Source organism: Mirounga leonina, unplaced genomic scaffold (assembly GCF_011800145.1).
Source record: "Mirounga leonina isolate KUSES-001 unplaced genomic scaffold, KU_Mleo_1.0 Mir_239, whole genome shotgun sequence".
Lineage (NCBI taxonomy): Eukaryota > Metazoa > Chordata > Mammalia > Carnivora > Phocidae > Mirounga > Mirounga leonina.
In genome coordinates, this window is record NW_023270624.1 from 1,652,263 (window position 1) to 1,669,390 (window position 17,128).

Here is a 17,128-nt window from a genome sequence, read left to right on the forward strand (position 1 = left end):
TACACTTAAAAACAGTCAAAATGGTTACATTTTATATGATTTGTATTTTACCATAATAAAAATGATTAGAGGACAATAAAAAGTTTTGTCAATGATGTGGGTATATCAGAACCTCCATACATACTTGGCTGGTGGGAAGGTACAGTACACATGTTCTGGAAAAGAGTGTGGCGGGACCTCAAATGGGAAAGAGGGCTCTGTACCTTTTTCTCAAAGCATTTCTGTGAGAAAATTTGTATGTGTAAATCCTTCCTCTATGCTTTCGATATGAAAGGTGTATAAACCTTGTAAAGCCTCTGTGAACATTATAACCCAAGGATGTTTCTGTTTGTTAAGTAGGCTCTGCTCAGTGTGGAGCCCAATGTCCAGACCTGGGCTGAGATCAAGAGTCAGATGCTCAACTGCTTAACCGACTCAGCCACCCAGGCCCCCACCAAGGATGTTTAAGATCCTGGGAGCCATCTCTTTGCTGCCATGAAGAAGGAAGCCAGGAGAGGTTTTATGAAGGGGAGTGAGATGACCTGATTTACCTTTTAATAGAGCATTCTGGCAGCTACGGGAACAGAGGTTGGTGGCAGGAGGGAGGTGTAGGGCCAGCAGGAACATTGTTGGGGGCGGCAGGGGACAAGGACAAGACTGACCAAACCTACTAGAGAGGCCTACTGAGTTCCCAGGCTCTGCTTTCACCTCCTAAAAGATTCATTCTTTAAAACCACCACCTGCTGGGTCACGGGCTGCTAAGGGCAGCACCTTCGTGCCAGTTAGAAAGAGATGCCCGGTGACCCCTCAGCTGACCACGTGGCATGGCTCCAGTCCGCCCACCAGGCTTCTTGCATTGAGATGACAAAGGAGGAGAAAATGACGGGAAAGAAAAACACATCTTTATTGGAGGCTAAGTGTTCACCCAGATCATCCCCGCATTTTTAAATTTTAGATTTCAGGAATATTTCCACATCTGGGCATAAAGCCAACTCATGATGTACAAGCTGGCTTAATCAGCTCATGACAACTTTTCCGGAAAAGCACCACCTCAACTGTGCGCATTTCTTAAGCAAGAGACTCAGAGGAGATGCACACTCTTCATGCCATCTCCTTCCATCTCTCACTTTAAACATACACACCGGGGATGACCGTTTGTTTTTCTTTGCTTTGTTTTTCCTATTTGTGAATAGTTCTGAAATAAAAATAATTTAAGAAAAAAAAAAAGGACTTTCAGAGGTCACTAGAGGTGCCAGGAATCCACCCTGGGAGCACAGGCTTTTCCGTCACTGGCTGTGCAAGGGGCAGGTTTTGGTTCTGGTCTAGAGTTAACAACCTGAGGTACTTCCAGAACACCCTGGTCCTTCACCCGTGCTCACAGGGAAGCGAGCTACCTTCAGGAGGGAAGCCGTTCTGAGGCCACGTTAGTCCAGGCAGATGGAGACTCGCCAGGGGTGCGGGACAGACAAGCACACGCTGCCAGCACTCCCGGGGCGCCCCGTGTGACCGCCATCCCTGAGGAAGGAGAGGAGGTGCCTCCCGTCCAGAGACACACGCACATACTGCTCAGCTGTGCTGTCCTTCCTTCAGACGCCCCCCCCCCCCCTCCGTGGTCCACCCTCAGGGATGTCGCCCAGAACCCGAGGAGGAGTCTGGTGGAGGACTCTAGCCCCATTCCCCCATGGCCCCAGCGCCTCTCTGCACAGCTCTGGACCCCAGTCACACTTCCTACTCCCCTTAACCCACCCAAGACTCGCTTCACTCGGAGAGATGCATTCATGGATGAGAGGCTCCCGAGGCGTGGGGAAAGGGGAAGATCCTTCCTTCTCTTCCTCTGATCTTTCGTGCCAGATGCGGCCCACAGCCACCAGCAGGCCGAAGCCCCTGCCGACCCTCGGCTGGTTCCCTGATGCCCGCCTGCTCTGGGCACTTTGTGGCAGCCTCGTCCAGCTTCCCAGACTTCGTGTCTCTCTCCCAAACCAGAGCTAAAAAGACAGACATACAGACAAGGGTGGTTCCCACAGCAGAAACCTCAACGTCTGGTGGGAAGAAGGCTCCCCTGGCCTGGGGGCTTGGGGAAGGAGACCGCCCAGCCTGCAGCTCCTCTGTGGGGCCCACGGGACGAAAGGGTCATCACTGACACATCAGGACCCGACAAGAGCCGGGACAAGCCTCCACTTCCATACCAACAGGCCCCCCGTGGCCTGCAGGCTGCTCTCACACCTGGGGCCGTGGTCAGGCTACTTCCAAGTCCCCAGGTGCCCTGCCTGGCTCTCAGACACAGACCAAATCCTGTGCCTGGGCTGCCCCGGCTCAGTGGGGTCTGGTCCCTGCTGCTCTCTCCTGGCTCCTGGCAGCACATGCTGGCTTCCCCTCTCTGGACTCACATGGCCCCTTCCTGTGGCTGGACTCGGGGCTCCACAGCCTCAGATCCCGCGCTCTTCGGGGAAGCCTCTGCCCACACTGCCCCTCACACACTCTGCATCTTTCCTGTGGGGTCATTCCCCACCCCGTGTGCGCTCAGTGCACGATCACCTGTCTCCCCACTTGACTGTGACCTTCAATCAGCAGCACCTGTGTCTTTCTGTCCAGTGTCGCATCGCCAGGACCCAGCATGGAGCTCACGCACCGTCCATCACGGGCCATGAAAGCAGGGGGTGCGGATCTGAACCCGGATCGTCCCCCTTTCAGCAGCTCTCCGTCCCCAACTTCCCTGTCAGCCGCCTCTCCCGTTTCTCTCCTCTGATGACTTCTCAGGCTCAGCCAGTCTTCCTTCCTAACCCACCTCGTAAATGGTGAGGTTTCCTGGCATTCTGTCCTCTGCTCCGTGTCCTCGCCTGGTCAGCTCGAGGCGTCAGATGCCGCCATTGTACCGACAGCTCCCTGAGCTCCCTTCCGAGTTCCCACAGACCTCAGACAACTGTCCGCCAGCACCTCTCCCCGAACATTCCGCTCACATCTCCAGTGAGACCCATCCCGCAGCGAACTCGGCCTTCACCCTTCACAAAGGGGCCCCTCTTCTTCCCTCCTGGACCCCACTGCCCGTGCCTTTGTCCAGACCCTCGAAATGTCTCACCTACCGTATTGCAAGTGTCTCCGGGACGGTTCCACCTCGGGTTTTCCCTCACTTTAAATCTATGCCCACAGGGCTTCCAAAGTGACCATGCGTGTTCAACTCCAACTGCACAAGGACTTCACGAATCTATTCTCTATGAAATGCTAAGATTACATGTAACTGAAGCCCTCTTTCGTCCCGCCCCTTCTCGATGCCATTCCCAGTGGAGGTCCCAGCACCAGCTCAGGTGTGTCCCCAGCCTTTCCATCTGCGCTTCCACACACACCAGACCTGCACAACCACATCCGCTCCCTTCAGCAGCAACAGGGACACATCAGCACGATGCTCCCCTCCCCCCACCGCCCCAGCTCCGTCCACACCAGCTGCCCTCCTTTCTGACGGTGGCGCTCAGCCCAGAGCGGGGACTCCACAGCTTCTCCTGCCACGCCTTATCAGAGGACCTTTCCATTGTTTCACAGTTAAGCCAACTTTCCTGAAATACCAAGAACTCCAGCATCTGCTGACACTCCTTATTTCCATGGACGGTCCCATGTCGGGTCTTGTCAAAGCCCGCTGTACCGCAGCCTGGCTAGCTTTCTGACACCGTTTCCTTCCTCCGCTCCTTCTCTCACATACCCTGAGCCTCGGTCAGAAGGATTCCCTGCCATTCCTTAAGTACGCCGTTTGCTGACTGAATCCCCGATGTGCAGCCCTCCTCTGAAAACAGGAGCGAGTAAGAAGAGCTCCTGAGAGATTCATTGGGAAGTGACTACCAGAGAATAAGAGGAAGCTTGTGTCTGGGGCCCGAGCGTCCCCTCTCCGCCACTTCTCGAGGACAGAGACCCAGGGGAATCTTTCCCAAACCATATCTCCAAGCCGCACCGTCCACTTACCACCCAGACTGCTGCCTGAGCCCATTCCCGGCCCCTCGGTCCCACCCACTCACCTAGAGAGGGGCCTCCAGGACTTTCTTTCTCTACCCTCCAGGGATCTTCTCCTTGCTGCAACAGGGAGATCACTTTTGGTTTGGAAAACAGGAGTCCTGCTCAGAGACAAAAAGAAAAGTCTTGGTTTTGCTTTGACTCGAAAGAGGCATCATGGATCTGAGCGGAAAACTCAGGGGACGGCACAGTGAGCTTCGGTGGGGTGCTCGAGCCGTGCCCCCGCGATGTGAGGGCCTTTGTGAGGGGAAAAGCAAGGGACCTGTAGGGCGTGGCTATGTAATTAGTTGTTGTAGGTTAGAGAAATATGATAAACATGCAGCTTTGATTACTAGAGTATCCATGGCTTTCTACAGGAGAGGGAATACGTTAATGTAAAGACTAAATATTTATAAACAGGTACCCATACCGAGAGACTGTGTACCAAGTGCCCTGTTTAAAATGAGGAAGCACTCTGACTCCCTTTCAAAGGTGGGTTATACAACGTTCATCAGGCAGGAAGGGGGAACTGAGAAAGGCTGGTGGCAGGTTAATGAAGATGGTTGAGGGATGCTCTCTGCTGTGAGCTGAGCAAACAAGATCAGCAGGAAAATGTTGCCTGAACTATGAGGGAATTTCTAACATGCAAGTATGTTAAGTGTCCCATGCCTGGGACAAATCCATGCCTATAGGGGGAAAGAAGTTTTAAACACTTATTTATTTACAATGTGTACAATCCTAAGGCAAAATTCAGCTAAAAGTTCCTGATGACCCACAGCTTTTATGCAGGGAGGCAGGTGCTGATTTATGCTAACGTCTGACCTTTTCTTTTTTTTTTTTAAAGATTTTATTTATTTATTCGACAGAGACAGAGACAGCGAGAGCAGGAACACAGCAGGGAGAGTGGGAGGGCGAGAAGCAGGCTTCCTGCTGAGCAGGGAGCCCAATGTGGGACTCGATCCCAGGACGCTGGGATCATGACCTGAGCCGAAGGCAGACGCTTAACGACTGAGCCACCCAGGCACCCTGACCTTTTCATCTACAGGGAAAATTCCCTTACCCAGTGAGACCAGGTTACTGTAGTTCTCCAGCATCACTTCCTGGTACACGTTTCTCTGAGAAGGACCCAGCTTCCTCCACTCATCCCGCGTGAAGAGCACAGCCACATCCTCGAAGGTCACCGACACCTGTAATGACAAGCCATCCCGGCTCACCCAGGACCTCCCACCCCACAGAGTGAAGGTAGCAGGGGGGAGTAGACGGGCTGCCGTGAAAGGCTTCTGATATTCTGGTTTCTGAAGATGTCAGGTCATTTGTTTAATGAACCATCGGCCAGTGACAGATACATACTGAGCAGCATGAAGTATTCACCAGGCCCTGTGTTAACTACTATAAGGAGATGTGGGGAGAAAGTAAGACCACTGGAGTGTTAATTAGAATAATCTTGCTGATGGTGATTTGATAATACATATCAAAAGCTTTAAAAGATGTTTATTCTTTAACTCACCAATTATATTTCTATTATAATGAACAGTACACAAAAATGCACACAGAGCATTTACCATGGTTTTAGTAATAGCAAAAAATTAGAAACAAGCTAAGTCATCACGGATGATGAAGGGTAGGGTCACTAATGGAAGGTACTATCTGAGTGCTCACTGGAGCTGGAGGGCGGAAATAATGGAAACTGAAATCTCTCTCTTCTACTGAATGCTTTACACAGGCCAGATACAAGCCTTAGAACTTTCTATTAATCTTTAATATGATCTTTATTTAAAAATCACGACAACTCTAAGAGAAGATTCATCAGTGTTCTCATTTTACATGAGAGAAAACAGCCACAGAGAGGATAAATTTGCCTAAAGTCCCATAGCTAGTCAGTGGTAGACCTGGGATTCCAATCCAGGTACATGACCAGGCTCCATTCTTAACCATTTTGCAAAAACGCCTCTCAGAACCTACCACACAGAGCTATTAAATAAATGAGATAACCCATACAGTGTAATTAATACCATGTCTGGGTCATATCAAAGCTTCAGATGTTAGCTATTATCATATTCAATATAAAATACTATGCAACCAACACAACTGATGGTTAGGTCAATGTTTGTTAAAAAGACACCCAAGATAATGTTAAATACAAAAAGCAGGTTATATATCAGTGTGTAGCTTGTACTCAATTCTGATAAAAAATTACATATATATGTATATATATGTATAAATATATGCATGTGCATATGTATGTATATGCTAAGGGATACACAACAAATGATTGACAGTGATTATCTCCAGATGGTGGGGTTAAGGGTGATTCTACTTTCTTTTGAATATATGAAAAAAAATATACAGCTGATTCTTGCACAAGGAGGGGGTTAGGGGCACTGACCTCGCACACAGACGAAAATCCACATATAACTTTTGACTCCCCAAAAACATAACTACTAATAGCCTACTGTTGACTGGAAGCCTTCCCAATAATGTAAACAGTTGATTAACACATATTTTGCACGTTATATGTATTATATACTATATTCTTACACTAAAGTAAGCTGGAGAAAAGAAAGTGTTATTAAGAAAATCATAAGGGGGCGCCTTGGTGGCTCAGTCGGTTAAGCATCTGACTCTTGATTTCCACTCTGATCATGATCTCAGGGTCATGAGATCAAGCCCCACATCATGCTCTGCACTCAGCACAGAATCTCCTTGAGATTCATTCTCTCTCTCTCTCTGTCCCCCCTCATCTACTTGCACTCTCTCTCAAAAAATAAACCAAAAAAAAAAAAAAAAACCTGTAAGAGAAATACATTTACAGTACTGTACTGTACTGATTGAAAAAAATCCACGTGTAAGTGGACCTACCCAGTTCAAACCTGTGTTGCTCAAGGGTCAACTCTACACACAAATACACACACATACATATATACATCTATGCATATATATGTACATATTTTATACTCTAAAATTTATACCATGATTATACAATATCTTTTTTTTTTTAAGATTTTATTTATTTAGTTTAGAGAGAGAATGAGACAGAGAGAGAGAGCATGAGAGGGAGGAGGGTCAGAGGGAGAAGCAGACTCCCTGCTGAGCAGGGAGCCCAATGCGGGACTCGATCCCGGGACTCCAGGATCATGACCTGAGCCGAAGGCAGTCGCTTAACCAACTGAGCCACCCAGGTGCCCCTACAATATCTTTCTGGTAAGAAAAACAGTAAATTATTTACATATTGGGGAGGAATATAAGAAATAATTTTTGCTCTCAAAGAATTTACAATCCAGCTGGCAGACAAGATTAACACACAAAATAATTGGATCAATGAAAGAAAAATGTGTAGCTGGACAGGGCCATACACCATCTCCCGGCTCAATCCTCACTTCAGAGATGAGGATGAGAAGGTCCAGAGCAGCCAAGACCCCGGGTCACATACTTTATCAGTGGCAGAGGCAGGACAATGATTAAAGTTTTCTGTTAACCCAGCACTCAGTATATTCTCTCTCTGGTCTTAAAGGCCTGTCACTGAGCTTTACACGCAAGCCCATGCAGTATGGACATAGGGGAGCAGGTGAGGTTAGGGAGAATGCCGCACGCATTAGCTCCTCTGCAGGGATGGAGAAGATTCTGGGCACGAGAGCAGCGTGGCTCTGTGGGAATGGAAGAGGAAAGCTTTAGAAAAAAGCAGCCCAGATATGCACTGGCCGGCCCCAGCCCCAAGATCAACCACCACCACGATTCATGGGCCCAAAGACATGACAGCGGAGAAGAGCTCTGGGAACACGGGGCTGGGGCTGCCCCGGGTTCTGAAAGAGGCACCAGGGGAATGGCTGGGCAGTGACGAGCCTGGACCCAGAAGCCAGACACACTGGAGCTGGAATTCAGGTTACTGGACGTCTCTGAGCTTCAGTTTGCGCATGTGTAACACCGGGATGATCACTGCGGCGCTGGCCTGAGAGTGAGAACAAAGGCCAAGCCCTCGGGCCGACCCCCAGCAGCATTAACTGTTACTGTCAGATGAAGATGAGCAATGAAAGGCCAAGTCCTAGCAGCACGGTACAGCTGTTCCCATCTGTCGGCATGAGTGGTATTATTACTACAGTAACATCGTCCGGCTCCCACAACCACCCCATGTTGGGCATCTGCTAGTGCCCAGCCCTGATCTCAACACTTTCCGTGCACTAACTCACCTGACCCTGCCACCTACCCCATGAGGTCGGCATGCTTGTTATTCCCATTGTCCAGATGAGGAAACGGGCTTAGAGAGACGGAGCTATTTGTCCAAGGCCCGCAAACAACCGAGGAGATGGGTTCAAGCCCCGCTTCTTACCCACTGGAGACCCTGCCTCTCCACTCCTGATATCCCACAAAACCCTCCCTGCTCCTTCCTGGGGAGTCTTCTCTCTGCCCTTGCAGTCCAGAGATCTCTCCAACTGCGTCCCCTCCAACAGGGCTACTCCTTGTTCATGCACTGGCTCACCTGGACCATTTCCAACGACAGGAGGATGAAAATGGCAGGTCAAGAACAGTTCTCAAGAGAGTATAGAAACAAGGCACGTGGTCCACAAAGTAAAGAGGGAGAAAAACCTAACCATGGTGGCTTGGAGAAGTCTAGGGAAGGTATCCTAAGGAAAAGCCAAGGGTAGGGAGAGAGACCAGGGCGAGCCAAGGAAGCAGGGCCAGAAAGGAACTGCCAAGTGTGCGTGTTTCTTTGCTCCGTCCCCATGTGGCACCTTACCTGTCAAGTTAGTAATCATACACTGAATTGAGATTCATGAATAAAAAGAAGCGTCTGTTAGAAAAAGAAGAGAGAAACACCAGACATGGATTGGCAGGGAGGAGGCAAACGTTGCCTACAGAATCCACCCTCCACCTGGGTGGATCGACTCTTCAAGGAGAAAAGGGCTAGGGCTCCAGATCCTGGAGAAAACTGTACTGAGTAGAGAACTTGAGTTTAAGGGTAGGGTAAGTAAGCGAATAAGTAAATCAACCAGCCCATCAATCAATCGATCGATCTATCTCTATCTGTAAGACCCGAGATGGCAATGAACTCACTCGAGACCTTGCTTCCCTCGGTCCAAGAGCCATGTCTTCTTTCTGGGCTCTTCTGCGAGGACGGTGGGGTCTCCAGAGGCAGATCTGAAAGAGGAAATAGGGAGCCAGGAGGGAGAAGCCCCTCGTGCTTTCCACCCCTGAGAATCACCAGCTCTGACATCCTTACTCCGCCCGAGAATGAGGCCACGAGCCCTCGGAGAGGGAAGTCAGAAGGAGCTGGGGCTACACAGGCCCAGGGACGAGGGCCAGCCCCAGGGGTCCGGGACCCCCCCCTCGGCCGTGCGGCTCAGAGAAGAAGGACGTAGGACTCCGGCTGCAGTAGGGGCCGCAATAACTCGCTGACCCTCCCCCGGGCCGGGCACCGCCCACACGTTCAGTCCCGCCGCCCCGCTGCCGTTGTCCACGCCCGGTTACAGGTTACAGGTCGGAAACTGAGCGCAGAGCCGGAGCCGCTCGGCCCGGGGCGCACAGCGGCCAGGCTGCGCCGGGGTCCGCTCCGCGCGCCCAGAGCGCGGCTCTAACCTCACGGCCCGCAGGGGACGACTCCTGTCCACCCCAAGCTGCCGCCCCCCCGCCCCCCCCGCCCCCGAGTCCTCCCCCTCCTGTCAAGGGGTCTCCTTCCAGGCTTCTGGAGAAAAGTGCTTCGGGAAGGGGTGACAGCAGCTTTCGTGTGGCGGCCAGAGGGCTGCCGTCTAGAGGAGCAGGCACAGAAGCCGAAGACCTGGGCTCCAGTCCAGGCTCTGCCGTGGCGGCGGGGGGAGGCCGGCCACTCGCTTCTGGCGGAAAACACACCTGTGCGCCCGCAGCCCGGGAGCGGCGAAAAGCGCCTCGCGTCCACCGACAGCCGGTAGCAAAGCCGCACGCGCGCAGGGCCCGGCAGCTAGCGCGCTGGGCGCGGGTCCGGAGGGAGCAGGAGGGCGCCCGGGGCCTGGGCCGGCGGGGACCAGTGCCCGACCTGCCGCGGCCAGGGGCGCGTCCGCGGGACGGCGGTGCGGGGCAGGCGGGCACGTCGGGGGTGCCGGGCCTCGGCCCCCCGCCCGCGCCCACAGAGGCCCCGCCCGCGCCCCTCGGGCCTGTGCCCCGCGCCCCGGCGCCGCATCCTCCCGAGGCCCCGGTCCTCCCTCCGTCCCGCGTTCCGCCGACCCTCCGCCGCTCACCTCGCCCAGGCCCCGGGGTCCCGGGGGCTGCGGCTCCCCGGCCGTGCTCCGCAGGCGGAGGCTCCGGCGCTGCCCCGGCGGACAGCAGCCTGGGGTCGGGACCCCTCCCCGGGCGATGCCTGGGCTGAACCCAGGCCCGGAGCCGCGGGCTGCAAAAGCCGGCTGCCTGTCTAGAGAGGCGGGGCGGGGGGGGCGAGTTGGGATGGCCGCTAATGCCCCTGGGGAATGTAGTCCACGCGAGGACCTAAGTATTCTGGGAAGTGTAGTTCTCCGCTCTCGTCGGCGAGGCGGGGCCGGGCGAGCCTGTCGCGTGCCCAGCTCCCGCTTCCGGGCTCGTGGTCGCACCCCTTCGGCTGCGAGGACTCTGGCTTCTGAGTCCCGGTGACCGAAACGCAGGTTCGCCGAGGGCAGTGTCTTGTAGCTGTGCGTCTGCACAGACGATGGTAAGGCAAGTAGACAAGCGCCGAGAGCAAACCTTCTCCCCTTCAGTCATTCAGCCGGAGCGTTTCGAGCACCTGCTGAGTTGAGGTTCCTGAAGCGCTGCCGTAAGTGGTTGGAAATCAGTCGGTGAACAAAACAGAGGTCGTTGCTTTCGAGGACTTCTTGGGGGCGTTGGCGGGGAGCAGACAGTAAGCCGTGAACGTAGTTCCATAACATTTTAGGAGGTGAGCGTTGCGGGGAAAACGAAAGGAGAGCGGCGTGGTGGGTCTGGGCGCGTTCCCGAGTGGGAGTGGGGTCCCCCGGCAGCCGAGCCGCGGGGCAGGGAAGGGGCGCTCGGGGCGCGGAAGGAGCCAGTGGCTATCTCTTCTCCTTCCTAGCGAGCACGTCCCATTGAGAAGGTTTTATAAATAGGGAAAAAGGAAAAGAAAAATGCACCGATGCCGCCGCCCAGATGGTTAAGGTCCGGTGAACATCTGTTAACAGCCCCTGGGAGTGCGCATTAATCTCTCCATCGCTGCCAGCCTCCTTCTAACAAAACGGAATCTTGCAGGTAGCAGTTGCAGCTTAGCTTGGGTTTTTTCCCCACCTGAGAATGTACCTTGAGCATTTGAATTTGCCAGTAGATACTCTCCGCCAGGAATGTTTTCAGTGACTTCAGTGCATCCCATTATGGCTACTTAAATTTTTTAGTTAAATATATTTAACTAAATTAAGCCTATTTAATGCCTATTGTTATATTTTTTCCAGTTTTTTGCTCCATTAATATTCTCGTACCTATATCTTTGAAGATTATTTTCTTTGGTTTAAATTTCTTGAACTGAATGACTGGATCAAGGGCTGGTGGCATTCTGCTCCCATTGCCTAGTTGCCTTCCTGGAAGCTTTTACAATTTTTATTTCCATGAGCAGTTGGCGATGATATGTGCTGTGCCTAACACCCACGCCTACTCTGGGGAGTGAGGGTTGTTTTGTTTTTAATGCTTTAAAAAAAAAAACTTTTATTTATTCAAGAGGGCAAACTTTTTATATCTAATTTTGAGTACTTGTGAAATTAAATATGATCTCATATTTATTGAGCCATTTAGATATTTTCTGCGTATATATGTACTTTATTGAAATGTTCAAAATTTTGGTCATTTTTCAATACTGCATGTGCATAATTTTTGGAAAGAGTAAAATGTTTTGTTGTTTACCTGATTGTGAAAATAAAATTATAAGAAACTTACACATAGTATGTGGAATGAAGAAAGAGTAATAAACACTGATTACATCTATTCATATATGCTATTATATGTGCTTACACACAGTTGTGTGTATGAAACAAAAATAGAGTCATATTTTTCATACTTTTTAAAATGTGAAATATACAGAAAGGCAATTAGAATGTATAATCCAATAATAACACATAAAGAGAAAACCCCTGAAAACATCCACTCAAGTTGAGAAGTAGACCCCTTTTCATATTAATAGTAGAATCTAGGTGATAGTAAATGGGTGTTGACTGTAAAATTCTTTCAATTTTACTTTGTGTTTGAAATTTTTCATAATAAAATGTTGGGCAAAACTCTCTATCAGGGGTTTTGAGCCAAAACACATGACCACCATTCCTCCTAGGTCATCCCTCTTACAACTAAAAAACCTTGGGCATCAATAAACAAGCATAGGAAGACTCCAAAATGTGAAAAGAAGAAGACAAACTGTGAGAACTTGAGGGCGGAGGAGCAACATGGTAGTAAATTCCCTTTTTCTCCTCACCTCCCATATCTTTCAGCTAATGTGTTCCAGAAGCTTCCATGCCAGAACCTCCAACAGACACAGAACAAAAAAGCTCTAAGCCTGTTCCCCTTAGTAAAACCAGGAAAAGGGTGGCCAAACAGAACTTTGTTGGTAATACCCACCTTCCTTCAACCAGACACCAGTGGAGAAACCACCCTCCCGCCCCAATCTGAACCATGGAAGCCAGAGGAAGTTGCATATTTTTCTCAAGTGGAACGAAAGGAACTATCAGCAGTGAATTCTCTATCCAGTGAACATATTTAGGAATAAAAGGGAAATAAAGACATTCTCAAAAGATAACTAAGAGTATTGTCAGCAAGCCTATCCTTAAGGACAAACTAAAGGAAATACTCTGAACAAAGTAAATGATAACAACAAAGGCTTGAAACTGTTGAAAGAAAAGAACATTAGAATGGGAAAAATGGGATATTATAAAATAGACTATCCTACTTACAAGTGTCTTACATCAGACATGATGGTTGAAGCAAAAAGAATACCATTTGATATTCTCCATCTATACAGTGGGAATACTTAAGACAATTATATTTTAAAAGTGGGGAGGCAAAGGGTCCTAAATGGAAGTAGGGTTTCTGCACTTGGCTGACTGCTAATTCATGTACGTATATTGTTGTATCTAGAGCAACCGAAAAAACTATACGGAGTGATATACTCTAAAACACTACATAAATCAGGATGGAATTCTGAAAATGTTGGGGTAACCCATGAGAAGGCCAGAAAAGAGACACAGAGGAACGAGAAGCAGGAAACAAACTAAAAATCCTTTGTCTCACATTAATCAAAGGTCTCACAATAGGCTAGATACTGAGCGTATCTCAAGGTTTGTTGTTTTTGTTTTTCATTTTCAGATCCGAGTAATAATAATTTTTAAGAAAACATGCTGCTGTAATAATAAGCCAGTCACAAAAAAACAAATAGTGTGTGACTCTACGGAAAGTAAAACGGTGGTTGCCAGGAATAGAGTTTTAGTTCTGCAAGATGAAGAGTTCTGGAGATGGATGGTGGGACGGTTGCACAACACTATGAATGAATTTAAGACCACTGATGTGGTTAAGATGGTAGTTTTATGTTACTTGTATTTTACCGCAATAAAAAACTTTTGAAAAAACATCATGCTGCTGTAAACATTCTGTACACACTGGTATACCCCTTCATGAGTTTTTTGAGGATTTGCAGATGCCTGTGAATACATGAAGACTTCCCCAAGAGTGCATAGTTAATTGTTTTTTTTTTTCTTTTTTTTTACTGAAGTGTAGTTGACGTGTACGGCATAGTTATTCGACATTTATATAAGGAAGTGATCATTGTGGTAAATGTAGTCTGACTTCTTTCACTTAACATAATATCATCTAAGTCCATCCATGTTGCCACACATTTTTTAAGGCTGAGAAATATTCTATTGTATACATATACCACATCTTCTTTATCCATTCATCTATTGTTGGACACAGAAGTTGTTTCCATTTCTTCACTATTGTAAATAATATTGAAATGAACATGGGGGTGCATATAACTTTTTGATTTAGACGGTTCTTTTCCCCTTTGAGTGGAATTGCTGGATTACCTGGTATTTATACTTTTAACTTTTTGAGGAACCTCTGTACTGTTTTCCAGAGTGGTTGCACCAATTTACATTCCCACCAACAGAGCACAGGGTTCCCTTTTCTCCACATCCTCACCAACACTTTTATTTTTTGTCTTTTTGGTAATAACCATTCTGACAGGTTCGAGGTGGTATCTCGTTGTGGTTTTGATTTGTATTTCCCTAATAATTAGTGATGTTGAGCATCTTTTCATGTATTGTTGAATTCAGTTCTAATATTTTGTTGAGGATTTTTGCATCTGTGTTCATCAGGGATATTGGCCTGTAATTTCCCTTTTTGTGTGTGTTGTCTTTGGTTTTGGTATCAGGGTAATGCTGGCCTCATAAAGTGAATTTGGAAGCGTTCCTTCCTCTTCAGTTTTTTTTGGAATAGCTTGAGAATGATAGATATTAACTCTTTAAATGTTTCAGAAAATAAATGTCCTATACTTTTGTTTGTTTGAAGTTTTTTGATTATTGATTCAATTTTATTAGTAATTGGTCTGTTCAGATAGATCTATTTCTTCTTGATTCAGTGTTGGAAGATTTTCTGTTTCTAGAAATTTATCCGTTCTAGGTTGGCACATTTGTTGGCATATAATTTTTTATAGTACTCTCTTATAATCCTTTGTATTTCTGTTGTGTTGGTTGCAACTTCTCTTCCATTTCTGATTTTATTTATTTGAGTCCTCTCTTTTTCTTTCATGATTCTGGCTAAAGATTTATCAGCTTTGTTTATCTTTTCAAAGAATCAGCTCTTGGTTTCATTGGTCATTCCTCTTGTTTTTTCTTTAGTCTCTATTTCATTTATTTGTGCTCTGGTCTGTACCAGTTTCTCAGTCTTTCCTTGCTTTTCATGACCTTTACACATCTGAAGTATTTTTTACAGTGACTTACAATTTTGGGTTTTATACCTTTTCTCATGATTAGGCTATCATGGCTTTGGGGGAAGAATCCCACAAGGTGGAGGACCCTTCTCATCACATCATATAGGGAGCACTTGATATCATCATGAATTTCAGTGATGATGTTAACCTTGATTACTTGGTTAAGGCAGTATCATCTGCCAGGTTTTTCTATTTTAAAGTTATTGTTTTTCCTTTTCCATATTCTCGCCTTTGGAAGTAGGTCCCTAAATCCAGCCACCATGAAGGAGGGAGAAGAGGATTAAGTTCCACCTTTTGGCAGGTAGGGGTGGGAGAAGTATCTACATATATTACTTGGAGTTTTTCTGTAAGGAAAATTTATCCCCCCCCCCCACTTATTTGTTTATTCAATCATTTGTTTTCATCAGTATGGATTCATATATATTTATTTTATACTTTGGGTTATAATCCAGTACTACTTTATTTATTTTGTTGTGTGAATTCTTCTAGCATTGGCCATTGAGAGCTCTTTCTTGTTAGCTGCAATTTCCCTTTGTTGCGCCCTCATCCTTTTTTTTAGCTTTTTCTTACTTTCTTAGACTACATGTCATGTCTGCTGACAACTTCAAGAAACTACTCTTTGTACCATATTCTGAAAGGTATTAACTGGCAGATTGTATTTGAACATCATTTATGGGAAGTCTGCATCATGTTCACATAACTTGGCTCAAAAGTGATTTATATGTCCATACTCAAAGACCTAAAAAGGAACAAAAATAACATTACATCCTTCTTGGCAAATACCTCCACGATGCGGGGGCAGAGATGTGCCTAAATATCACTTGTGTCTCACATTTAAAAATCAAGACGAGCCGGGCAGCTGGGTGGCTCAGTCGGTTCAGTGTCCAACTCTTGATCTCGGGCTTGCGAGATCAAGCCCCATGTCTGGCTTCACACCTTAGTGGGGAGTTTGCTTCTCTCTCCCTCTCCCTTTGCCCTTCCCCCTGCTCTCACTCACTCTTTCTCTAAAAAAAAAAAAAAATAAATCTTAAAAAAAAATTCAAGATGAGCCTGAATCAGTGGTTTTTGACTGTCAACATATGCCTGAAGTTTCGACCAAATAAAAGATGGCCTGTTTCTCAGATGTAGTAAATGAAATCCCTAATGTATATTGGTGCCAGTGGAAACCTGACTACGGGTGATAAACCTGATGTATCTTCCTGAACTGTGAGTTTGATTTGAGAAGTTTAGTGCTGAAATGGGTTTGGCAAGACACTTGATTACCTCCTTGTGGCTCACACATGAAAGGTTAACCTCGATAACCAGATTTATTAGGAGTTAGAGTTCATCAATTAGAGAACTGGTTTTTAATATTCCTGTGATAAAAGCTCGTGGCCAGAACAAAGTCATCTGCCGAAGGCTGATTGACATTGTGAGAAACAAAGTCCATACGAAGCTTAGCTCCTGCCCTCAAGTACAGGGCGACAAGTTACTACAGGCAGGACAGTAACTTGCAATACTCAGGGAAAGGCTTCAGCTCCCAAGAGACAGTACCAGGCTCTCCTGGAAGACTCCATGGCTGGCGTGGCCTTGGAGCAGACACCTGAAGCACAAGTTGGAGGGAGATGATTTCATGAACCTGGAAGACATCTCACTGCAATGGCCATGATATGGAGCGGTCCCTGCTCCCTGAGGAGAGCAGCGTCAGAGGAAACGTGCTGGGAAGAGGAATGAGCCTCTCTTTCAACATTCAATGAGCTAAAATCAAACTTCTCTGCAAGTTGTTTCAATTGCTTGCAAAGAGCTGGCCCCTAGTGGCTCATTAGTGCGAGGTGGAAGTTGCCTATGAGGAAGAAGGATGGTGTCTGTTGAGGCCCCAGCTGCAGAGAGCAGACCCTGGAGGGTGAATTCCCAGACACAGTCCTGATTTCCTGGCTGCTCCCAGGGAGGACTCTGCATCTGCCTCAGTAGGGAAGAGGGCACTACAGGCTGCAAATGATGCTGAGCTTTAATTTATGAGTTCATGAGTTCACGTCCTATGAGTGCCTCACATGCAGAAAACCACAACAGAAGCTGATTTTGCCCAGGCCCCTGGAATAAACTCCTTTCCTTATCGCCCCTACAGTCCCCTTATATAGTTGGCCCATGAAAAGTAATGCAAAAAGCCAGTGAAGATTTCAGGAGAAGGTGGTCCCCAGAATTAGGAGGATTGAAGACCTGAAGCCAGGGTAGAATTGACCAGCACACAACCTCTCATACCATAGCCAGTCCAAGCAAGAAGGACAC

The 17,128-nt window shown here is 47.8% G+C and overlaps 1 protein-coding gene across 1 annotated transcript in view; it reads right to left on the reverse strand.

The window, feature by feature from the left end:
• The window catches only part of ZNF354B (zinc finger protein 354B), an 18,295-nt gene extending 7,950 nt beyond the window's left edge, over positions 1 to 10,345 (reverse strand). The window contains exons 1-4 of the mRNA XM_035029419.1: positions 10,161 to 10,345; positions 9,004 to 9,087; positions 5,015 to 5,141; positions 3,981 to 4,076 (exon numbers count right to left, since the gene is read on the reverse strand). Coding sequence (XP_034885310.1) covers positions 3,981 to 4,076; positions 5,015 to 5,141; positions 9,004 to 9,036 — 256 coding nt within the window. The 5' untranslated portion in view covers positions 9,037 to 9,087; positions 10,161 to 10,345. The remainder of the gene's footprint in view (positions 1 to 3,980; positions 4,077 to 5,014; positions 5,142 to 9,003; positions 9,088 to 10,160) is intronic.
• Between the last annotated feature and the right edge of the window lie 6,783 nt (positions 10,346 to 17,128).